Genomic DNA, 26,813 nt, shown 5'->3' on the forward strand with positions numbered 1-26,813 from the left:
CAAAACTTGAAACTAAACAACTTTATTCAGTAGAAGTAATGTATGGGTAGGGTTTATCTGCATAAATCATCTTATGCTTGAAGTTTGTTAATTCATATCTTAATCGTTAGTGAAAAGTGAATCATTACTCACCGTAATAACATACCAGACTGTGAGACAAAAACAATTTTCTCTTCGCTGCAAACTGGCGATATGTATGCTGATAATTATGTAAACACCTTCCCAATCTACTAATGACATAATGTGGAGCGGTTTATGAGATTATGTAATGCAGAATATATGTTTACATGTTTAAATTACATACCGGAGTATGAACATGGAAAATGGAACAAACATGGTGAATTTATTCATATATTTAAACGGAACAAATACGTCTTTAAGTGATGTCACATTTTCAGGAAAAGGGCCGTCTTCACTAAAGTTGGTTTCCGATGTTGTAATACCGACAACTCTCATTATAATCATGTTTGGTATGGGATGCACAATAGAGTTCTGGAAACTTATCCAGCATCTTCGCAGACCAATCGGAGCAGCTATAGGAATGCTGGCTCAGTTTATCGTACTGCCTTTGGTTACCTTCGGATGTGCGCATGCGCTTCAGCTAGAACCGATAGCCGCTATAGGGATGCTGGTGATGGGTTGCTGTCCGAGTGGGTCAATGTCTAACATATACTCGTATTGGGCAGACGGCGACGTTCCATTAAGGTCAGTTTCTCTTTCGATTTTATTCTTTGTAATAAATGTCATTGTCACACGTACTATTTTATAGATGATGTATGACAGTGTCAAACGATTGATAGCAATTTCAACTGAGCCATTCATCTAAAGTAGTCTGATGACGGGAGAATGGTGTATACCAGGAGGTGGAGACAGTTCCATTTCTTGAATTTTATCTATAAGAAAAGTTCAGAAATAATTTTCATCATGATAGTGAATAGATAGGTGTCTTTACGTCAATCCATTCATTTCAATACAACTTTTATCTTATTTCTATTTCTTAAACAACCAGTTGTCTAAAGTTTTTAAAAATACATTGAAGGATATTATTCAGTAGATCGCCAATTCGCCTTTAAACCTTTAAATATTCTTGTTATCCACACATGTTATGTCTGGTTAAATTTTCAAATGGTTTTATTCCATGTTGGAAACAGATAAAACAGCTGCCCAAATAGAGAGAATGCGTAAGAATAGCACTATTTTCAATATTGCGCATGAACTTATACGATTAAACCTTAAAGGGAGGTAAAAAATAGTAAATTGAATAATACTTTCTACTATTTTAATCAATATTCAAACCTTCGATTAATGTAGGACAAAACAATTACATGTATCAAACATATGATTTACCTTGAGAGATTAATATATTCTATGTTAAAAAAGTCAAGTAGCAGTCAAATTATTTATAAACAAAGATTGGAGCCACCGTGGCCGAGTAGTAAAGGTCGCTGACCTAGGATCATTTGCCTCTCACCCATATGGGTTCGAGCCTCAATAGGGGCGTGAATTCTTCATGTGAGGAAGTCATCGAAATGGCTTACGAAAGAACGGTGGTTCTACCCAGGTGCCCGCCCTTGATGAAATAATGCACGGATTGCACCTGGGGTCTTCCTTCACAATCAAAGCCGGAAAGTTGTTATATGATCTATAATTGTGTCGGTGTGACACAACAAAAACAAAACAAGCACGTATAAATAAAGGTATTATGGCCTTTTAGAGTGAACCGTAAAAACTTCTTTTTTGTAAGTGTTTTTGAAAATTTCATAGTATAATGCATGGCATGCCACATTCTGTTCTAGATAATGAGTAAGTACACTTAGGTTTTTGTTCAATCACAAGAAGTGACTATTGTATGCAGCGCTTCGCTCATACATCGTAGAATGTGCCATGGAAATACAACTTGAAATTAGTTGTGTGCGCATTATGCACTTGTTACATTTTTTTCTTTTGGTTCCGGTTAAATATGACACTCAGGCAGCACTAGAACTAGGTATTATAATGCAGTTGATTTTGATGTTTCAGTTTTGTTATGACACTGCTCACCACTCTATTGTAAAACGTTTAACTGTCTCACCATACTACGCGAGACCGCTAGCTACACTCCTGGCGATAGGTATAATGAACTTGTTTTTTATGTCTAAACGCTAGCTATACTACTAATAGCCATTAATCACGGGTTTTTCTTTTATGTATCCGTCTGACTTTGGCAAAGCTCGGCACACTACTGGCATATGTTTTTTTCACTCGCCACACTTCTATCACTGTCTAATTCTTATTTCTGTCTCACGCCTCTCGCGGGTATTATCGTTAGGGTGCACGTCGACTGTTACAGAGAATAAAAGTATGAAAACTGAAAAACAGTTATTTCAGCAATAGTAGGGACCTTAAAAAGACAGAATCGTTTAAATGTTAAAGATATTGGAAGAAAGTGCAAAACCGAATAAAACTAGATGTTTCACTGGAATCCCGCTTGCTGTCACTGTACATTGTTTCATGACTCAAGGTCAAGTATTTAACACATATACACAAACTTGTAAGTACTTTATGTGTATGTCAAGGAACATAACTTTGGTCTTGCTGAGTCAAATTTCAAACTAAATTTAAATAACATATAACAATCTCTAATGTTTTATGACTATAAGTCACAAACTTTAAGATAAATGCGATACACATTTGTATGCCATTTATGCTATTTTTTTACTAAATCAAGGGCCATGACTTCACATTCTAAATAATATTCCTATTTTGTTTAAAGACCCTAGGTCAAATAAGTGTAAAAATAGATGAGACAGAAAGTGTTATGCGAATTTTAACTAAGTCAAGAGCCATATTTCTAGCCTGACTGAGAGATATCATCTCAAATAAAACCCTAGGTGCAATATGCAAGAAAAGATTTTAATTGGTCTTTTTGTTCACTTATTAATGATGTTTCAAAGCTACAGTATTTAAGAAAAGTGAACCTGAACAAATGAAATTAATCAAAAACAATCCAATGTTTAAATGGACCATAATTCTGACAAAATGCATGAAAAAGTGAACGTTTTGATCTAATGATAAAAAAAACAAATGTACAGACGTTAAAAGCTATAGTTTTTACAGTAATCACGAAAGTGGACCATAACAAAAATATTTTACCAAGTATTTCCAATATTTTAAGTGCATGAAGAGTCATACGTCTGACAAAAAGCATATCATTATCAAACTATAATTCTTGGCCTATATACTCATCCAATGACGATATAAACGTTTGTAAGGTTCCAAAATATTGTTCATATAGTTAGTTTTAAGTAAGGTGAACCTTCACAAAAATTTGAAGCAAGAAATTGTAATTGTTGAAGTACAAAATGGACTTAAAGGTTTAGGAGTATATCACCAAAACACAGAAATATTTTATAAACGAATAACATCGTTACCAATATTTCACTTAACCATTACATGTTCTGCCGTACTGTCCCGTACTGAAAATATTCTGAAGAAGTTGTCCCCCTTTGAAAATGAATGCCATTTGTAAAGAAATAAAAATAAACAATTGTTGAAAACTGTGTTCCACTTAATTATGTGAATTTTCAACACTCGCATGCGATTGCAAATGAATCAAAACTAACATGTGTAACAGTTCTTTGAAAATGGCGAATTTTTGAAGGCGTTTGACTGCCCGGAAGTGGGTCCCATTTAGACAGTCTTTTTTTCGGAATTCAATGTTTATATTAGTATACTGACACTTGTTTTGTTGTTTTTGTAATGATAGCATGTATATTACTTATATTACTCTACAAAACAAGTGTCAGTATACTGATATAAGCATTGAATTCCGAAAAAAGAACTGTTTAAACAGGCCCCACTTCCAGACAGTCAAGCGCTTTTAAAAACATAGTATTATGACCTCCAGATCATAGTACTATGACTCCCCCACGTGAAGTAAACTGAACCTCACGAAGAATATTGACTCCCATAAAAAAACGACCCCGGTCATTTGGTCAAATTTAGTGATAACTCGTGTATCTAAGGCCTAATTGCTGCATTTTATGCCCCCTTTCGGGGGAGGGGGGCATATAGATTTGCCCTTGTCCGTCCGTCCGTCCGTCCGTCCTTCCGTTTGACCATTAGCCCCAGATACCATCACTTGACACAGAAATCAGAGCATTCCGCAACGGGGAAAGGGATTCTATTTCTAGACGCTGTATCTTGGTGTATACATTTTTTTCAGGAAAATAACAATTCACAATACGTTCACAAAACACACCAGTGTCAATAATCCCTGCAAACTTCGGTATGAAGTAATTCTTCAGAAGAAAATTGCACAAGAAACTGCTAGCATAGAACTTAGTATTAATAGAAGTTGCAATACTTAGCAGTGGCAGTAACAATAGGAAGTAGTATAGTGGAGCAGCTTAGTGAGAAAATCTAAGGAAATACTTCACTTGATGATACAAGTATGAAATTTACACTAAATGTTCATATGGCCCAGATTCAAAAATGATCGAGGGCCATCTAAAAATCATTCATTTTCAAGATGGCCTCCAAATTTCAAAATGGCTGCCAGAATTGAGGCATTTTTCATATAATCAGGATCTGTAAGTTTCTAAAATATCATATTTGTTGGGATGTAACATGTTTTTCCCTATCAGTTCGTTCCCATAGGCTGATAGTTTTATTTTTAACATTGCCTTTTCCAAATATCGACCCATTTAAGAAAGTCGCCATCTTTAAAATGACCGCCAGACTTACGTTCTTATCACGGCCAAGTTTGGGTCTTCTATTTTCAGTGCTATAACCATCGACTATTGATTCTAACACGATCCGATTCATTTTCCTTTTAAACAAAGAAGGCCAGAAAACAGTGACAATTAAAGCTGGCGCCTCGTGGATATAATGTCCTTCGCATCTGACTCCAAACAATGATTTTATCTCAAACATTGAAACAATATCCAACTGGATGAGATATATTATTTCTTAATTAGATCCTGGTCCCAGATAAATCTGAAAGCATATTATTATGATATCGGCCTGAAATAAGCTAATATGGTTTATATGGACATCTCTTCTTTTCAATCTCTTCTCTGTTCTATCCTTCATTTCTTGCTTTATTTCACTGAGAAACAGTCTCAAAATCATGGCAATACTGAACCATTGCTTATCAGCTGAAACAAAATCTTTAACTAAATGATATGTGTAATGATTCTATAGAATGAACTACAAACACTACAAGGGCACACTGATATAGTTCATAATGTCATGTTACTCAGCATGGGGTTCAGTGACATCTTCAATACGTATATGTATCAAAAAGACCAAAACAAATCGTATCCCATACAGCAAAATGTTAAAATATATATTGAAGGCGGTAAAAGGATAGTCCCTTGGCCTTCAAATTATAATAGTACATACTTTGTATTAACAGATACCAAATTTGAATATATCATTGTAAGTTTGCGTATCTGTGCTTTTGTTTATGTTCTATTTCAAACTCTTGATAATGTCGAAAAGAAGACCTCCTAAACTATGGAATAGCTTTCTTAGATGCGTTGAAAATAAAACTAAACTATTTAGTTTTCGTGCGGATAAAACAAGACGCATCACTAATGGTGATGAATACCCCCATACATCAGCTTATTGTCAGAGGAACAGGGTTATTGAAAATATGATACATTGCTTTGTATATTATACAGGGGGAGAAACCTTAAAAAGAAAAAAGTAGGTCAAGATCAAGGTCACTGAAAATCAGTTTTGAAATGTTTGTTCAAAACTGTACAAGTGGTTTGAATTTTATGGCAATATCTTTAAAAAAAAGAAATTAAGTCAGTAGGTCAAGGTCATGGATAAGGGACCATGTAATCTGCTTTTTAATCTTGTCTTTTGGCAATTTCTGTGATATCAGGCTCCATAACCACAAATCAAATCAAGCCTGCAGCAGTTTCGTTTATGTCGTGTTTGGAGACCTGTGGGTTTCCACTTTTTATTTTATTATATCACCAAGGGTCATCAACTTTTTATTTTATTATATCACCAAGGGTCATCAACTTTTTATTTTATTATATCACCAAGGGTCATCAACTAGTTATACTTAACATATAAAGTATGGTAAAAAATCCAATGTAACTCTGTTTGTATTTGAAACAAATAAAGGGCAACAACTTAGTCAAAATCATTTAAATGGAACGTGTTTTGCACATGCATAACTACACTTGGTACAATTGATAATAGTAATAACAAGGTGTGATAAAAGTCGGGCATACAATGACTTATACGTAGCGCGGACATTTTTTTCTATATACATATAATTATAGAAAAAATAATAAAGGGCTATAACTATGTAAAAAATAATTCAAATGGAACATGCTTTGCACATGTACAACTTGACTTGGTACGAACGATAATTGCAAGGTTTGATAAGCGCGGACAGCAGTTTTCCATATACATATAAAAGAAGAAAAATAAAGGACCATAACTAAGTGAAAAAATCATCCAAATGGTACCCGCTTCGCACATGTACTGATAATAATTACAAGGTTTTATTGAAAACTGGCAAATAATTGCTGAGAAATAGCACAGACAAATTCCGTATACAGAAGGACGAACCGGAATCCAGAATAGTCCCTAGATATATCGGGGTATAATGATAACTGTGCAAACCAATAAAATGATCATAGCAACAAAAGGTGCCGATATTGTTTGCAATTTATATAGAAACAGAAATGCGCTTGCTCCATGTAACCACGAAGAAGCCGATAATTGTGTATTTGTTCATGCAAAGCATGCCTCATTGACAGGAAACCGAACAATTACAATTGTTAGTTAGTTCTTGCTATGGCAGTGTATTGATGTTTTGTGGCTTGCTTACTTGGTCCTCACTCAGAGGCATTGCCATTGTTTCTTGCTTTTACCCGTTACGACACTGTTTCTGCATTTGTCGACTAGGGCAAGAAATCTGCATGGCAGGAATAGAATGTTTGTGAAACAGCTATAGTTCAAAGTATTTCATAGTCTCAGTGTTGCCAAATACACAATAACTGAGTAGGAAATGGATACATTGGAAAATATTTTAGTTATATTGTATGCTCGATCAAGCACGACATGCAAGATGGATGAAGTTCGACTTTATATATTTGCCCGGAAACAAAGAGCGTATAATGCGATTCCACCAACAAAAGGTGCTCTGAAACAATTCACCAAGCGAGCAATTTTTCAGGCAGGCCATGTCTGGGGTAAAGCAGCTGTTACCATGCAGCAACTGCCGCCTCCATCAAACTTGGGATGGCTGAAGCAGAACAATGTGTGGATCCCTTATCGGATGGAATTGTCGGTTATAACTGAATGCTTCCAGGTCCTTCAAAGGTGTGGCTGCAAAAGGATTTCCTGTACTGGAAATTGCAAGTGCCACCGCTTAAATAATTTTATGTTGCAACTGTTAAGAAAATGACTAAATGCAGTATATGCATTTTATTTTGTTTCGGTTAGAACACGATTTCCGATGTGTATAGTTTCATGGGTATAGTAAATCAACAGAAATAGTTTCTTAAGGTTTGCCTTATAAGAAAACGTTGCTCTTGACTAAGCAAGTGCTCACGCTGTCCTATTTCTTTATCCCCTCGTGGTTTTTATAACACGCATTTTCTAACGATGTTAATTTATTGCATTGAATGTTTTTACCATTGTTCGAAAACAAAACTGCTTATAAAAACTTAAGTGTTGAGATGTCTAAAGCCATGAGCTTAGTCATACAAAATTGATTACAAATTAAAAGAATATGAATACTACAGACAGATATTTTGTTCTAAACTGAAACGAAAGTGTATAAATAAAACCAAGGAGCTGCGTTCAATAAACGCTTAATGCCCCCAGTGGCATCTTTGTCGGTAGATTTTGCACCTAAGTCCAAAACGAGGTCAAGGTCAAACTGAGGTCAGGTGATGTTTGAAGATGAGGAATGGTCACAGGTTACATCTTTATTAGTATCAAATCATTCTAGTAAGGGGTATTGATGCAAGACGAAACGGTCCCATCTGGTTAACCTCGTGTGGACGAACGGACGGACGAACGAATGGACAGATGGACGGACAGGACAATCACTATATGCCTCCGGCATCAGTAGATGCTGGGGACATAAAAATGCTATAGTTTTAATGTATTACATGCTTGCCTTAAATAAAGTACTGAAAAGTAAATACAAACTGGCGGCCATTTTGTTTTTGCGGCGGCCATTTTGAAAACGACATTATTTCAAGTGGCCCTTGATCTTATGTTAAAGTGCATGCCAGGTAGTTACTGTCCTGTAAATTTGATGCTTGTATCATCAACTGAAGTATTTTTGCAATATCCTGCTCCACTAGTAGTAGTAGGAGTAGTAGTAGTAGTAGTGGCAGTGGTAGTGGCAGTTGCAGTAGCAGCAGCAGCAGCAGCAGCAGCAGCAGAAGAGGAAAAAGTGACAGCAACAACAGCAGCAGGAGAAGAAGAGGTAGAGGTAGAAGACGTATTAGTGGAAGCAGGTATAGTAGTATCAGTAGTAGAAGTAGTAGTAGTAGTAATAGAAGAAGAAGAAGAACTACATGTAGTAATAGCAATAGAAGTAGCGGCACCAGTAGTAGTAGTACAATCAAAATGTTAACTATTGGCAATGGAGGGTATTAGAGTTGTAGATCTAGTAAAATTGTCCGTTAAGTTTGGTGGGGATCACTTTTTAATAGATATTATCGTCGAAAGTCTTTTTAGGACCCGGTGTTTTACACGGAAAGAGTAACTTTTGTAAATAGAATAATGTCCGGGAATCGATATTGTATGAGAGTTCGAATGTAGTAATTTCGGCAGTGAGTATTTTACATGGAAAGAGTCACTTTTTCTATAGAATAATAACCGGGGTCGTTATTCTATGAGATTCGAAGGGAGTCATCTTTAGGGAGTCAGTATTTTACTTGGAGGGGTCAGTTTTTCTATAGAATAATGATCGGGGGTCGTTATTCTATAGAGTTTTCAAAGGGAGTCAGTTTTTTATAAGGGGAGTCAATATTTTACAGGAAAGGAGTCACATTTTCTATAGAATAATGACCGGGGGGGTCGTTATTCTATGGGGGTCGAAATACTTCAATACACCGACTCTATCTCCATGAAGAGGGATACGACTCCCCCGAAAATGGAGCCACCCGTTTGCCGTGGGTGGCGGCCCGTAGGCCGGAGAGGAGTGTCCTGGATGTTGAGGTGCCCCACAGCACCCCTGCTTGTTTACATGTGTGCATCCCCTTGTGCGTACCATACACATCTTTGGCCTCTAATTCGGTCTACATGTTTTTGGTGGTCGTATTGGACCGATATGTTCAATCAGCTAGTCATGCCAAACCCTAAGAAATTTCACTTTAATTACACTTACATCTTATTTTTAATATTAAATTGCATCTATGTTTTCAGTTTTACCTTGCACAATTTTCTCTGCTGTTTTGGCAAATTAACGTCACACAAAATCATATGTACTTTCCTTCTATCATCATATTTTACCGCGTTCAGCAAACTTCATTGTACGGTCACACAAAATTATTGATCAATATATTGCAATATGTATTTTAATTTTCTATTTCCTAGAAGGTGGTGGCTTATGGTCAATTTGTTGGGTAAAGTAGAAATCCCATGAATACTCTTACTGCATACTGCACTACAGCCGGTGATATAAACAAGATTACAAAATACTTGGCCGAGTGTAACACTACAGCATCCCTAACATGTATGAGCTGGATATCCGCTCAGTTTACATGTTCCCTTGGACTCCGCGGCGGCTGGGGCTGCGAGTGACGAATTTGTAAACCATTCATTATGGAAACTATAGATAAAAATAAACGACCGCATACCGAAACAGACTCTGGCGGCACGGAAGGTGAGCATTTTTCTCACCGATCATTCACCTCGAACATTCCTTTCCCTAAATTTCTGCTGAATCAGTCCACCGACGAAACATTCAAAATGAGAAGTATCTCTCCTTTCGTGATTGGGGAAACACTAGAGATTGTCGCTGGTGCTCCAAAATCAGTCAGGAAATTGCGTACAGCGGATCTGCAGGAGGAAGTCGAAGGAGCAGCTCATGCACAAATTCTACTAGGCATGACATCATTTTTAATCACTCGTGTAAGTGTATTGCACACCGTACTTTTAATTCCTCAATGGGGGTCATTCGTTGTCCTGATCTTGCAGGGGTATCGGAAATTGTGCAAGAACTCACTGCACAATTTTTCTCTGCTGCAGGACACATCAAAATCAAACAACTGGAAAAGGAAAAAATACCAACACATCATCCTAACATTTGGCATTCCGTTTCTTCCTTCTTTTGTAAATGTTTGCTGTATTCGTACAAAAGTCAGCACTTATATTCCAAAACCACTTCAATGCTACAATTGTTTTAAGTTTGGCCACAACGAAAAGAACTGTAAAAGTGACTGCATCTGCACAAAGAGCGGCCAAAATAGCTATTCTCATGAGCATGACACCTGCAGTCGTCCATTGCATTGTGTGAATTGCGGCAAGCCACATTCCGCCAAGTCATATGACTGCAAGACATGGAAGATCGAAAAAGAGGTAGTCCATGTCAACTTCACACAGGGTATTGGATTTCCGGAAGCAAGACAAATTCCTAGCACTAAATTCATATCTCCATCACGCAAATCATCATATTCTTCAGTTACGTAATCTAACATAAATAAAACAATAAAGTGTATTGATACGTCTACGGAAACTGATTCTGTGCCTGTCCCAGACGTTCTAAAACAAAAGCCGAATTTTGATTTAAAACCTACACATAAACTTGTAGCTGAAATTGCAGCTGCTAAACTAGCGCTACCACCAGCTGCTGTTCAAAATGTACCAAGGTATTCAAACATGCATTCGTTAAAGCAAAATGTATCAAATGCTAGTCAACGTAGGGAGAGTCAAACACCAAAACAAAAATTTATTTAAACACCATTTTAAACAAATCTTAAATGTCAAGTAAAATTATCCAGTGAAATTGTCGTGGACTTAAAGCTGATTTAAATGAAATTCTTCTCATCTTATCAAAATGAGAAATGCCATGATACTGCAGCTGGTCCTGACCAAATCCACTATCAACTTTTAAGGCACCACTACATTTTCACAAGGAATGTATAATGCCATATATTCTTGGGTCTTTTTTTCCAGCACAGACTGAACCGAAAGATAGTGTCTGTAGTGCTGGCTAAGGATGCATGACACCTTATTTTGCTTTATTTTTGTTTCCTATTCAATTAATACTTTAAAAATATATGAAACTCACTGCCTTAGGACTGCTACTTTAAATATTAATTTCAATACTTTAAATATATGCAGATCGCTGTAGGTAAACCCCCACCTTTATAATTTTATAAATTTTGAATATTATATTGAATACTGAATTGATAGAACTGTTAGTTCTGAATTAATTACATATTGTAACATTATCGGATTGTGGTGGTATTTGATGCTTTAGAATGGTTGTGTTTAATTATTGTATTAAACTATTTCAGTATCTAGTCGGAATTAACCAAAATGTTCTTATACAGTTGGACACGGCTAGTTGTGTTTGCATTTTCATGTGGAATATTTGAATGGCACTTTTCTGCGTGCTAGTTCATTCATTTCATTATTACAACTTGATGTTGCAGGACTCATAGGTATAGTGGTGAAGAGCACATACTTTATGTGTCAAGCCGCCCTATACATAAACATATAAAATTCTTCTCATCTTATCAAAATGAGAAATGCCATGATACTGCAGCTGGTCCTGACCAAATCCACTATCAACTTTTAAAACACTTACCACAAGAATCATTGGTACTCCTCCTTGAAATTTACAACATTACGAAAACTGTCATTTTTCCAGATTCGTGGAGAGAAGTTATAATTATTCCCATACCAACACCTGGGAAAGATAACACCAACCCCAGTAATTAAAGACCGATCGCTTGAACTAGTTGCTTATGTAAAACACTAGAGGTTATGATTAATTCTAGATTAGTTTGGTATTTAGAATCTCAAGGCTTAATAACAAACTTTCAAAGTGATTTTCGCAAACAGTGTAGCACAACCGATCATCCTCTCTGACTGAAAAAATTTATTCGTGATGGATGTCAAAGAAGAACATCGTGTATCTCTCGTTTTCGATTAAGAAAAAACTTATGATACCACATGAAAATATGGTATTATGAATGACCTTGACGACTTAGGTTTGAAAGGTCGTCTTTCAATATTTATATCTGAGTTTTTATCAGATCCCACTTTTGAAGTTCGTTTCTGAGGCCTGCCTGCTTAGCTCAATAGGGGGAGCGTTGGTCTACGGATCGCAGGGTCATGAGTTCGATTCCCGGACGTTGCGTATGCTCTCCGTGACGATCTGATGAAAGACATTGTGACTGAAATCATTCGTCCTCTACCTCTGATTCATGTAGGGAGGTTGACAGTTACTTTCAGAGAACAGGTTTGTACTGATTCAGGATCAAGGAACACTGGTTAGGTTAACTGCCCGCCGTTACATAACTGAAATACTGTTGAAAAAACGGCGTTAAACCCAAAACAAACAAACAAACCCTTTCTGACCCTTTTGAGCAGAAATAGGGCGTTCCCCAAGGTTCTATTTTATCTGTTACACTTTGTAGCATTAAAAATACTTTTGCCAAATGGTTTGTTACCAGGGACAGGTTGTTCATTATATGTTGATGATTTTTTAATATGTTATATGCGTTCAATATAACGCCAATTACAGCAGTGTTTGAATAAACACCAAACTTGGGCTATGAAAAGTGGTTTTAGATTTCCCAAGTCGAAAACTCGACACTCAGTGAGTCTACTTTTGTCAAATAAGGAAACAACACTGTGACCCGGCGCTTTTCCTAAATGGTACCAAAATACCCGTTGTTGACGAAGCAAAATTTCTTCGTGTTATCTTTTATTATTAAGGCCAACGTCTGATGAGACTCACAGAGGGGTCGCAATAGTTGTTTTCTTTTGTATTGGCTGACACTCAGAAGTGAAAATCAACATTCATTGGGCAAATGTCGGATAGTTATCCTTGAAAACTGTTATAAAATTGACTGAAAATCTTGATGGAAAATGCTTTCAAGATGCAAGGAAAACGCACTTACGGCCATCCCAAATCTTAAAATTTTCTCGGGGGAGACCCCCAAAACCCACTTACGAGAGGGGAAAAACCACCTCTCTCTCTTTCTCTCTCTCCCTCTCTCTCTCTCTCTCTCTCTCTCTCTCTCCCCCTCTCTCTCTCTCTCCCTCTCCCTCTCTCTCTTTCTCTCTCTCTTGCCTTCGGCACTCGCGGGACGCCTTCGACGTCCCGTGGCCGGACCACTTTTTTCGAAGCCGGCGACGGCCCTGCTTTGATAAAATACTTTCTTTTTATACCACATATCAAATATTTGAAAGCCAAATGTTTGAAGTCATTGGATCGTTTGACGGTAATTTCAAATAATGTTTGGGGGCCGATCGCCAGAATTTATTAAGACTTTATAGAACTTTGATTAGATCCAAGTTAGATTACGTTTGTGTGGTTTATGGTTCAGCAAGAAAATCTTATTTACAATGTTCTTGGTGCATTTAAAACATCGACTGTTAAAAGCGTGTATGTTGAGGCAAAAGAACCCTATCTTTACACACGCCGAGGAAAACTTTCATTGCTAAATGCTTTGAGGATGACTGCAAACATATCTAATCCTGCTCATGAAATCATTTTCAAATCCAAGTATTTCGATTCGTATGAGAAAAAAACCAAAACAAATCAAACCGTTTGGATTTCGCATAAAATTTCTATACGAAACTGACTTTGAATTTGAAGATATTTAAGAAAATTCCTTTCCGAATCAGCCGCCATGGACCCTTGCTTCCCCTACAGTTCTTAATTTGAAAATCGCCTTTAGAAAGTCAGAAACAAATCCTCAACAAATAGTCACTTTAAAAGTATTCTTTTCCAATTTACACAGACGGTTCGAAAGATTATTCAAATGTTGGCTGTGCAGCCGTCAGACATCTTCATCAGTCAAATCACGTTTGCCAAATAAGGCGACAGTATTTTTAGCCGAGGCAAAAGCTATTAATTTAGCACTAAATTTTATATTAAAATACACTAGGGAAATAACTTTATTTGTTTATAATCATAATATAATAATAATTGTTTTAGGGATGCTTTACAACATACATTTTCCAAACGTTTGTTTTCCACGATATATGACCTTTTTGTATGCATCTGCCGTACAATCTAACTCACTCAATCCCTGATCTATATGATTTTTAACAGAATTTTTCGCATCTTGTGACGATAACTGATAAATTGTCATATGTTTCAATTCATTTTGTATTATCTATGTAAAACTCATGTTTTATTAACGATGAACTGGCAGTTTAGGTGCATGAACTTAATGGTAGTATAGGGGAGAATTATTAGTCCCCTACTGGTTGAAAACCAGTTTCGGGGCTATAGGAATGCGCTTTTCCGTCCGTCATTCCGTCCTTCCGTCATTTCGTCCGTCCACAAAATCGTGTCCGTTCCATAACTCTGTCATCCATGAAGGTATTTTAAAATTACTTGGCACAAATGTTCCCCATGATGAGACAATGTGTCATGTGCAAACCCCGGACCTTTAGCTTAAAGGTCAAGGTCACAATTGGAGGTCAAATGTCAACAGGGCTTTTTCCTGTCCGGTCCGTAACTCTGCCATCCATGAAGGGATTTTAATATTATTTGGCACAAATGTACCTCATAATAAGACGATGTGTCATGTATGGCTTTCAGACCCCTAGCTCAAAGGTCAAGGTCACACTTGGCTGTCAGATGTTAACATGGCATGAACAGGGTCTGTTTTGTGTCCGGTCCATTACCCTGTCATTCATTAAGGGATTTTAATATCACTTGGCACAAATGTTCCCCATGATGAGACGACGTTTCATGCGGAAATCCCGGACCCCTGTCTTAAAGGTCAATGTCACAATTGGAGGTCAAATGTCAACAGGGCTTTTTTTCCTCTCCGGACAATAACTCTTCCATCCACGAAGGGAATTTAATATTACTTGGCACAAATGTTCCCCATGATGAGACGACGTGTCGTTCACAAAACCCGGACCCTTAGCTCGAAGATCTAGGTCACAATTGGAGGTCAAATGTCAATGTTTTTTTTTCCTGTCCGGTCCAGAACTCTGTCATTCATCAAGGGATTTGAATATTACTTGGCAAAAATGTTTCCCATGATGAGAGGACGTGTCATGCACAGCATCCAGAACCCTAGCTTAAAGGCCAGGGTCACATTTGGAGATCAAAGGTCAATTGGACATTTTTCCTGTCCGGTGTATAACTTTGTCATGCAAAACAGGATTTGAATATTACTTGGCACAAATTTGTACCGCTATGAGGCAGAGTGTCGTGCGTAAAAACCTGGTCCCTAGGTCGAAGGTCAAGGTCACATGTAGAGGCCAAATGTCAGATACAAGAATGATTTTGTCCGAACCTTTTTTTCTTAATTCATAGAGGGATTTTGATATAACTTAGCATAAATGTTCACTACCATAAAACGGATAGTTTTGTGCAAGAACCAGGTCCCTAGGTCTAAGGTCAAGGTCACACTTAGAGGTCAAATGTCAAATTTAAGAATGACTTTTTCCGGAGCATTTCTTCTTCATGCATAGAGGGATTTTGATGTAACTTGGCACAATTGTACACCATCTTGAGACGAAGTGTCATGCGCAGGTCCCTTCTTAAGAATTACTTTTCTTTATTGTTACTATAAATAGTCCATATTGTAACTTTTTCATTAATAGTCATAGGGGAGAATCGATACCACTTTTTGTGGTACAATATGCATGTTACATCCAATTGTGAGGTGTATTTTACCTATCTCTACTTCAGGTAAGGATTTTTGTGTGGACTTTTTTATTTTTTTAAGATTAACTTCCCTTAGTTGTTACTATAAATAACTTATATTGTAACTTTTTTATAACTGACCATAGGGAAAAACCAAGACCACTTTTCTGTGGTACACAGAGATGTTACTTTCAAATGTTAGGTGTATTTTAAGGTATCTTTGCCTGGTAAGGACATTTTTGTGGATTCAGAAAAAAAAAGGAATTACAATAATTACTACACAACCACAGAATTAAAATTTCATTTGAAAATACAGGTGTTAGTGTAAAGAAAGTTGCTATAACGGGCGTATATTGTGACATTCTGGCACACTTGTTTTTGGGTTGTTGTTTTTTAACTACAAATAACTTATATGACACCTTTTTGATAATTGGCCAAAAATGCTATATGGAAACAACTATAGGTTTTTATACATACAAATTTTAGTCCAAGTGTTTTGTTATAACATATTTTATATATAGTACAATATTGTGTATACATTATTGACAGATATCAATTCATTATGTTATACTGCAGTACAGAAAATTAGTTGCCATCCAGTAAGGGACTTTGTTTTGCATGGCAATACTTCATTTACTTGTTTTCAAATATGTTAAATGGTTAAATTTCGATGCCTGGTGACCCCATGTTTTGTTGGTGGAGGTGGTGGTGGTGTGTTTTTTTTTGTATCATTTCAAGGAGTTGTGTCTGCTAAATAAAAATTAGTAAATATGATGACCATAAATTATATGCAAGAGTCATTACAGTCATGTTTTTGATTGCGAAATGGTCAATCATACACTGTAATAACTGGATTTCTGTTTAAACATCATCGAAAATTATTAAGTAACAAAATAAAAATTCTATAACATATTTTGTCATGTAATTTACTGTATATTTCTTTTTTAGTTGACACTATACTTTCAAATGATACCAAAATTATATGAGCTTACCAGGCATCAATATTTTATATATTTATTATAGCTCTGTTATATAGAACTTGCTTATTTGTGGATCGGATACCTTTATTAAGGCAATCATATGGCTGAAACAGTATTGTGGTGACTGACCAATGAACTGCAAGTGCTCGATAGGTCTGCAATGTTTACAGAGTTACAGTCTGTGCATAACCAGGAAGAATAGTCGTCTAGAGTTACAAAATAGAAAAAGTGGAAACTCCACAGGTCGCCCAACACGATAAATACGAAAATGTTGCAGGCTCGGTTTGATTGAGCTTGTTCGTGGACGTTAGTTAAAATGCATGCTACTGTCCACGCCCTCTAGCCCTGGGTTTGAGCAGAACTCAACATTTACACATGCTACAAGTACAAAAATATTAGAGACATCCGTAGATGTATTCATACGGCGGTGCACATGCCTATCGTACGTTTAATTCCCTATACCTTGTCAAGCAGTGTGGTGCCTTTGGTATTTATCGCATTCAAAGGCTTAATCAAGGTCAAGAATATCAATGCCACAGCTTCCAAATGGATTGAAGCGGAGTGGAGCTAGACCATGAGTAACTTCAATATCTGAAATGAGTGAAAATCAGAGTAATAACAAGTGCACTAATGACATGGAACAGTGTCATTTTCCTGGGAAATTTATACATGTATAATTGCTGTATCATCATAAAAAGGAACATAATTGTACAAATTTCTGTGATCCAATATGGTTCGAACAGTTGCAGGGTCGGGGATGGGTTGAAAACACCTGTAATTGATATCTTAATACGATTAACAAATTACAGAAAATACGACAATCGATGGAATAACGTATATTTATCTTCTTTATTCTAACTATTCAGGTGACGGATGAGAAATAAATTGGGGTTACCTGTGGTATACAATAAACCGCAAAATAAACGGTAAAAGAAATTGCTTTAAGGTCATTTTTCAGCTTAAAAATTGAAGCAGTTAACTTTCCGACGTGTGTTCAACATCCTTCAGGTATAAGGACAACATACTCTTTCTTTAACTGTTTCAGTTTTACTGACCATGCTCACGACGCCGGTTATATTATAGTGAACTTGTTGTATTGTTTCAGTTTGATTCTGCCAAATGCTAGCCTCACTTCTGACACTGCGTATAATGCACTTGTTTTAGATGTTTCAGTTTCACACTGTCAACGCTCGCATCACTGCTGACTCTAGGTATAATGCGCTTGTTTTTGTTCTTTCAGTTTGACTCTGTCAAATGCTAGCCACACTGCTGACACTATGTATAATGCACTAGATTTTATTCTAAAAGACTTTAAGTTTGACTCTGTCAATGCTAGTCACGCAGCTGCTCTAGTTATAATGCGCTTGTCTTTGTTGTTTTAGTTGTATGATTACAACCCTAGCATTACATGCTCTATGTTTACTGTTTTCTCGTTTCGGTTTAACTGTTAGTGTACAAATACTAGCTCCACCATTGACATTAACATTGTTTTCGTTGTTGTTGATTCAGTGTGACTATGACAACGTTAGCTACACTTTTGGCGTTAGGTATGATGCCTCTAAATATCTGGCTGTACAGCAGAAGCTGGATAAACGAGGGCCTTTTAATACCTTACAACAACATGATTGTCTCCCTTGCAATGACACTGGGGCCTGCAGCTGTTGGAATATTTCTAAGATGGAAATGGGAAAAGATAGCTTTAGTTATTGTGAAGGTAAGTTGTCACCTAAACATACAAAAGCATACTATAATGCAGAATGACTGTTGATTTTTGGCAAGTCTCACATTCATACGAAGTCAATTTTGTAATGTAAAATGCCAAGAACATTAAATTTGATTCTACTCAAGTACTTGAATGAAGTGTTTGGAGTTTATTCAGCGTGCGGAATCACGTGACTTAAAATGACGACGTGCACGAAAAAAATGGCCGACACTTTCTTTCGCTTCAACAGGAAATCAAGGTATTTTATATAAACATAGTGTTAGATACTGTTACTCGTACATATACTTTCGTTTGTCCCTTACCTTCAGATTTCTCTAGATACCCGTATTGTACGCCATGTGTTGATCTTTTATAAGAACACTCGGGAAAGCATTTGTCATTTTTAGGAGGCTTTCCATGGACCGACAATGTTTTTGAACGAAAATGCATTTTCAAAAACATTTACAACAGTTCAAATGAAAATTTGACTGAGCAAGCTGTACAGTTAGAACATTTGTTAAGGTTAAGCAGTATATCACAGAACAACAGAAATTATTAGTAAACGAACAACATCTTTACAACAACTTATCTGTCCAATACATGTTTTACTGTTCTGTTCCATAGAACTGGACACTTAAAATATTCTAAAGGTGTTGTCCCCCTTTAAAAAAGAATGCCATTTGTAAAGAAATAAATGAAAACAATTGTCAAAAAAGGTGTTTTACTTAGTCATGTTGAGTTTAAACACTTGTACATTGTTGCAAATGCATCAAAGCGAAAACATGTAACAGCTTTTTAAAAATGGTATATTTTTAAAGGCGCTGAACTGTACAGAAGTGTGGCCCCTTCATGTAGTCCCTTTCCGGAATTATATATATATGAGTAAATTGACAATGGTTTTAAAGAATAATATACATGTTTTATATGCTGTTTAATTTTCATGTAAAACAATGTTTTCTTTCTATGATTTGGTGATGTTCAAACTTTTTTCTCCGAAACTTGGACCTAACTCTTACTGTGCATAAAATATGCCGTTTATTAGATATTAGTATATGAATATATTATTTATTTATAGATATACATGTTAATATTAAATTTTATTTAAAGACAGCATACATGTACATCTCATTCAACTTAGACGTAAATAAACATTTATGGGAAAGTTTTGTAAGAAAGGAGAGCAACGTTGTCCGCTGATGTAACTACTCCTCGTTTAAATGGGTCAGCAGTGTTGTTGTACTTATAAAATAGACTGGCCCGGTTTATAGTTGGTTGGCCAAGGCTACGGATATACGATATTTATTGTATTTTGTCATTATTTTTTTTGTACGGATCCCCTTCAGTTTGGAACCGTCCGTGTTTACAAACACGTTTGTTTATTTTATGAGGAGTAACCTGGTTGTAGTCTTTAGTGTGAGGTAAATGTATTATGAGATAACATCCCTAGCGAATACTCTAATGACCCTATCACGATCGACTGAGTTAAATTCTACTCTTCATAAAAATAAACAAACGTGTTTGTAAACATGGACGGTTCCAAACTGAAGGAGATTCATACTCAAAAATAATGACAAAATATAACACATATCGTATATCCGTAGCCCTTACCAACCTATAAACCGGACCAGCCTATTTTATAAATGCAACAACACTGTTAACCCATTTAAACGAGGAGTACTATGTCCAACGATAACTTGATAAAAAACATAATTAAATATGAGATTTAAATAATACATTTTTAATTAATTTATTAATTTTGATCACTTTGTGGTTCATTTCTAAGTACTTCGCCAATGAAATTGATGTAATCATGTATCTTTTATGTTTGTTATACCACCAGAGTAACATTACTGATGATCCGATTATGCCAGATTAATTGCATCAGTTATTTATCCGATTGTGGCGATGGGCTGGAACATTTAACCAAATTGCCCAGCACTGCTTTTAAGAACTATTGATTTTGTTATCTTAGAAAGGCAATTTGATAGTGTCGTCTTTATAAGCTCTGAGTAGTCACTTCCTATTTGGTGTTAACAGTCCTTTCAGTGAGAATTCGTTGTTTCATTAACCATTTATTGAGATTTTCTCACATTTCAGATCGGAAGCATATGTGGACTAATAGGGATAATTTTGTCAATAACGTTTCTGAGCCTTCTCTATCCTTTCATGTACAGCTCGTCCTGGAAAATCTACGCCGGAGCCTGCCTTCTAAATTCTGTAGGCTTCGCACTCGGATACATCGTAGCTAAATTATTCCGAATGAATGCCACGCATGCAAGAACTGTCGCCTTGGAAACTGGAATTCAAAATGTTCCATTATGCCTGGCAGTAATCACTTTATCATTCCCAAAACAAATGATTCCGAAATTGGTGCTTTTTCCATTGTTATACGGAATATTCTCGCAGATTAATAGCTGTGTCTTTGTGGCGTTATTCTACATTTGCAAACGCGTCAAGGCGTACAAGAATAAAAGAGCGGGAAACGATTTCACCAGTGTGCCTACGAGTGAAAATCCTGATGGTGTTGAAATGAGCATTGTAGTAACAAAAAGGGAAAAACCAGTAGACAGCAAAATATAAAACAGTACGTGTATAAACTAAGGACGGTTATCAAATTCTCTGAAAGAATCCCTCTAATTTTGAACTTTTATCTAGAATGGCTTACTCAAGTTAATACAATCCATAGCTTGGTATAAGAAATGCTTCAAGAAGCCCCCTCCCCCACCCGGTGAATGTTAATCAAATTATAAACCAAAATGAAATTTTGATTCCTGGTCTTGCAAATATTTTCAAACTTCTGTGTTTGATTTATTTATATATCTGTAGAACTGTTGTGTGGTCTGCGACTTGAACCTTTTAGACAGATATGTGATGTGTTAATATATTCCGCCTTGTGCAATTGTGTAACGATAACTTGCTTAGGCACAAACCAGTACTTCGGGATTCTGCATATATTATAAAACGAGAAACACAGTTGTAACGTAATGTTTAATGAAGCTTCTAAGCCTCTAGTAACTTTTGCAGTTTACTTAAAAATATTTCAAAATTACCTATAGTCTAAACAACGTAAATATAAGTTAAAAACAATCATATTTTATATATCTATGTTCACAAACTATGTAATAAATACCTGCTTTAGTCCTGATTATTACTTAGGGGAGGATCAACCATAATGTTCAAACTTGTGATCCACCCATATGTATGTTGTATGCTTGTTGTAGCATTAATTAATGTGTTATAATGTATAAAGTTATAAACAATAATATATTATTAAATCATTTATACGTAAAACTGTCATATTAATAGCTGTGTCACGGCCTGCTTCCAGCCGGTAGAGCTATTAACTGCCCATTTACACCCTCATTGGTGGCAATGGCCTCAGCCTTATAACGTGGCAACAAATTTGTTATTGTTGGTAGGTGGACGTGGGTCCTTTTGGACTGGCGGGACACTACAACAGTAAGACAATATAAGATAATAATAAGATATAATTTATTTATTTACTATAATATATGTATCAGATGTAAATAACGTAGCGAATACTACAGTATAACGAAAGTGAATGCAATGAAGCGTTGCATTCATCATAAACGCTACGGGTCACAGGTTAGTAAGATATTAGTATACTATAAAGGGACATATAGATTATATTGGATACAGGTACAAATAGAATATCGGAGGGTTGTGGGCGGTTACGGGGAGGACTGCATTTAATTATTTCCCCTGGACCAGTTATGTATTTCAATAAAACGGATAGTAATGGAATTAAAAACAACATGTCTGATTAATTAATTATGTTTTACCGTATACTTTATTCAAAATCACAAGTTAATATACAAATTAGCGTGAGATAATTTGCACTACGACAGCTGCTTATATTAGATGTAAACGTTTGTACAGATATAATTCAAAAACTGATATTATTAGTTAATTAGTTAAAAAGAAAATTATCCAAATATTTGGGCGTTTATTTTTATCAATAACTTCATCAATGAACAAAAAAAACAGTGGGCACTGGGGAATACAAGGTAGATATTACACCTATGCTGGCTCCCAGTCTTTGCTGTTGACATGTTTTCGCAACCGAGATCCAGATCAAAGAAATGTCAATTTCTGTACAATGCCGTAAAATACTCAGCTGTAATCTATAACGAAGCATTCTCAAGTCAAAGAAGTCATTGGTATTAGATGTTGCAGAAATTATAACAGCACAAAGTTTTAAGGTATAATCAGCGATGAAAATTTAAACATAAACCTTGTGATTTGGAATGTTAAGAAAATTCTTTAGTCACACAAAAACGTGGCGTACATCATATCGAACTGAATTCTCTATCATTGCTAACGATTTGCACCAACATGGCTATTCTTCAATCAATGTACTGATGTAAAATTTGGATTATGATATTTTTTGTTTGTTTTTGTTGAGTTTAACGTCGCAAAGATAGGAAATATGGCGATTTTTCCAGCTTTGATGGTGGAGGAAGACCCCAGGTGTCCCTCCGTGCATTATTTCACCACGAGCGGCTACTTGAGTAGAACCATCGACCTTCCGTAAGCTAGCTGGATGGCTTCCTCACATGAAGAATTCAACGCACACGTAACGTGATGGGTAATTAATTCTCTAAGCCTTTAGTAACTTTTTGCAGTTTTCATAGAAAATATTTCATAACTAACTATAATCTAGGCACCGTAAATATAAGGCTCGAATATAAGGCTCGACCCAATAACGGTGAAGGGCAAGTGATTTGAATGTTCTAAATAAAAACGACCCACAAAGCTCTTGAAAAGAGCCATCGTCTTTGTATAAAGTATATGCAAAAGCTGCCTGTTTTTACTTCTAAAGAAATTTGAACTTTGCTTTGTTCTGCTGAATCTATAATTGATATCAGAAAAAAATCTTGTTTTGACATGTCTCCTTCCAGCTAAATATACTTCAAGGACAGTTTTCTTTCGTCGGCTAACAAGGTATATATAGATACTGATGGTCAAACACAATGACCTGTTTAAAATATATATAGGTTAATAGGGAACAGAGATCTTCTGGCTAGACTATTTACATATTTGTCCAGCAAATGAGATCTTTCCATCAAAGTAATCTTGGAAATTAAAAGTAATATCAACCGTTCAAATTTCCACTACACTGAAATTAGTAATGACGTGTCCTCTTTGGTAACTGTGAAAAACAAACGACCAGAACTTGAACATCTTTGTACGTTTATCTCGCTTATCTAGTGGATATAAGTTTACACCAAACGACAAATATGCTACACAAGGTATATTTCTGTCTATCTAATGAGCCAGTTTAAAACTGTTATAAATCTTCGGGGTAAAGTTTTGTTTAATAAGTCGATAAGTTCATTAGATAAGGAGGGAGCATCCGCGTCAAAATGGCTAAGGTGGACGACTTGCCTCTCATCGATGAGGTGTTGAAACCACTTGAAGCGTAGAATTCTTCATGTGAGAAAGCCGTTCAGCTGGCTTACGGAAGGTCGGTAGTTCTACCCGGGTGGCCGCTCGTAATAAAATAATGCACGGGGGAGAGAGGCACCTAGGTCTTCATCCACCATCAAAGCTGGAAATTCGCCATATGGTTTATAATTGCGTCGGTGCCACGTTAAACCAAACAAAAATAAATCAAAACATAAATGTACGGTTGAGTACATACATGTATCAATTCATTGCACTGTGATTGATCTGACTGAATAAGCACTCAACGGTTTTCTGTTGCCTTACAACGAAAAATGTCAGTAAGTCATGCCTGGTCGCGTGACATTAGTTGGTATCCACATTAGGGCACAATAAAATTTGGATAGATAATTTCTTTTTAAATTAAGACGCCAAAGTTTTGTTCAAGTGAAAATAAAGTCACTTACAGAAAATATATCTTTTTTATAAGTTTGTCCTAAACGTGTGCTTTGACATGGCAACACCTTAGAAGATTTTTGAGAAAAAAAAAATATATTTTTAAACAAGACTACATTGCAACAACGAAAATAGAAATGCGCACTTCATAATGATAAAATGCATTTTTATCAAACTTATACAATGTTTTCAAACAATTATGGAATTCCACTTTTTTATTAGCAAGTGTTGTATCAAACTTTCATCGGTTCAAATTTCTTGTTAGATGTGAGAATACCGCAACCGCGACCTAGAGTATATGTTTGTCAAAATCGAAATACTGTAATTTGTTCATACATTGTCCATGCCGTTCAACAAACAATGTGATGTATTAAATTTTGATGCTTTCAATATTTAAGCATCTACATTTATTATTGAACGACTCGTAGAATCGCCTATTAGTACTAAAATAAATTTCACATTTCAACTCCGTATTTATTGTCTGCATGTTGAGTTAATAACTACAATTGTGCTTGCAGTTGATATTGATGTTTGTATATTCATAAATATAAGATAATGTATATTACTGCATTTGCTGTGAATAATTTTGCTGTATGTGTTATATGTGAAATAGTTTCCTTTGTATAAGTGTAGCGTTGTTCGTATTGGAGGTAATAAAAGAATATATACATTTCAATATTGGAAATTTCTGCTAGGCATTGTAGTGTGCACAATAAATGAATGTTCTCTGGAACGTGGTCAAATACCAAATCTAACATAAATTTGTTTCTAAGATATGACAGTAAAAATGCTACTTTGTCATGACTTTGCTGCTTTATAATGAAACTCACTAATGTAACTATCTTTCCAGGCATTTACGGGCATTTCTGAATCTTTCAACAAATTGAAATGAAGTAACGTCATTTATCCATGACTTATTATGAAATAAAACTTGGATCCGGCATATGAAAACGTGCAAAAAATCAACGACTGAATGACAGGCCTTGTGTTTATTGATAAAATTGGCATTTTGTTCGATCACGACAGTTAAAGGTTTTTCTTTTCCTATTCTTACAACTACGTTTTTTAGATATGGCCAAAACTACAATATTTGTACATGTAAAAGATAGTACAAAATGTTTGTTGTATAGTGGAATTTAATGTAATTTATCTCAAGTTTGACGTCGCGAGAGTGTAATAAAGCCGTTACATAAAATTGATAAAACACACTTTAGTGTAATAATGCTTTGACGTCGACGTCGTGTATAGTATAGAAGACGTTGGTCAAATTGACTTGTTTATATAGTAAAATAAAGTACATTTTTTATGTTTCGACAGGAAAAGCTAAAATGTCACAAAAAGAATATTACATTTGTGACTTTCCATATTGACTTTATTAAACTTTTTTAATAAACTTGATAAACTGCTCGGAATAGCCTCGCATTTTATTACTAGTATTTTATTTTACTAGTTTAATAAATTCAATATAAAATACACTCATGTAATATCCTCTATTTAAAATATTGTGATAAAAAATGGACCTTAAACTTCTGTTACTTATTATAATATTGGATAACGCTCTTTTGCATGATACCTATACATAACAATTTTGCTAAATTCTTGTAGGATACGCAAGGACAGATCTCTGTCAATACTTAAGAAATATGGTTTCTCACTGTCATATATTATAACTAACATTAAAGTTTATTCAAAGCGTTTGGATATTGTCTAATATTGTATGTATCGAAATTCAAAATTTTTCTCGAAACATTTTAATTTCCGTACTGAAAACTAAAACTAAACAAACATTTCACAAACACAATTTCATAAAAGGAGCCATATTTTCCATGAAAAGAAAGGTTTTGCAAAGGAAAATAACTTGTTATTATATGTTTAAGTTCGCACTTACTTGCATTTCCCACATGATGGTATTACTAACACTACACCTTAAGTGAATAAAAAAGAAATCTTTTCGACCTTTTCACGAAAAGTTATTACATTTTCGCGAAATGTTTTAACTTTGATGAAATTTAACCGTTTATCGTATGCAGAAATATGCCATCAGAGTCTATGGAAAACAATATGATCCCTATATAGTAACAATGAGCATGTAGTAAGGTAAACATTCCCTCTGTCCGAATTCACTATATTCAAGTATATTTGTATTCCTTTTATATTGATATCAGCGAAAAAGAGCAGAAATGTTTCATTTACCAATTCAAACATGTCATGGTATCTGTATATCTCTCACTGGACGTTTCAGTTTATGATAGCTGTTCTAAGTATATATGTTCATTGATGTCTATTACTTTTACATCGTATTAGCGTTTTATAATGATGGTTTAGAAGTCCAATCATAAGATCCATATAGATGATCATGCAAATTTCATCAAACTTGTCTGAATTGGAAACGATCTTTTTGTTAAAACTTTTTTCAAACATAAACATTCCATGTTCATATTACTTT

General features: G+C 35.5%; 1 protein-coding gene across 1 annotated transcript; it reads left to right on the plus strand.

Annotated features, from left to right (window-relative positions):
- The first annotated feature begins 192 nt into the window (after nt 1-192).
- Nucleotides 193-25,043, plus strand: LOC123566658 (ileal sodium/bile acid cotransporter-like). The gene is made up of 3 exons (XM_045360953.2): nt 193-705; nt 18,313-18,517; nt 20,603-25,043. Exons 1-3 carry the CDS (start codon nt 311-313, stop codon nt 21,083-21,085), a joined length of 1,083 nt encoding a protein of 360 aa, XP_045216888.2. The 5' UTR covers nt 193-310; the 3' UTR covers nt 21,086-25,043.
- Nucleotides 25,044-26,813: the final 1,770 nt, after the last annotated feature.

This window comes from Mercenaria mercenaria, chromosome 8 (genome assembly GCF_021730395.1).
Source record: "Mercenaria mercenaria strain notata chromosome 8, MADL_Memer_1, whole genome shotgun sequence".
Classification (NCBI taxonomy): Eukaryota; Metazoa; Mollusca; class Bivalvia; order Venerida; family Veneridae; genus Mercenaria; species Mercenaria mercenaria.

What these genes read in the sequence shown, in the direction of transcription:
- LOC123566658 (XM_045360953.2), top strand. Translation starts at nt 311, where the DNA reads ATGAACATGGAAAATGGAACAAACATGGTGAATTTATTCATATATTTA. An exon ending in GACGGCGACGTTCCATTAAG is followed by an intron (nt 706 to 18,312) that starts GTCAGTTTCTCT and finishes TTGTTGATTCAG; the next exon opens with TGTGACTATGACAACGTTAG. An exon ending in TAGCTTTAGTTATTGTGAAG is followed by an intron (nt 18,518 to 20,602) that starts GTAAGTTGTCAC and finishes CTCACATTTCAG; the next exon opens with ATCGGAAGCATATGTGGACT.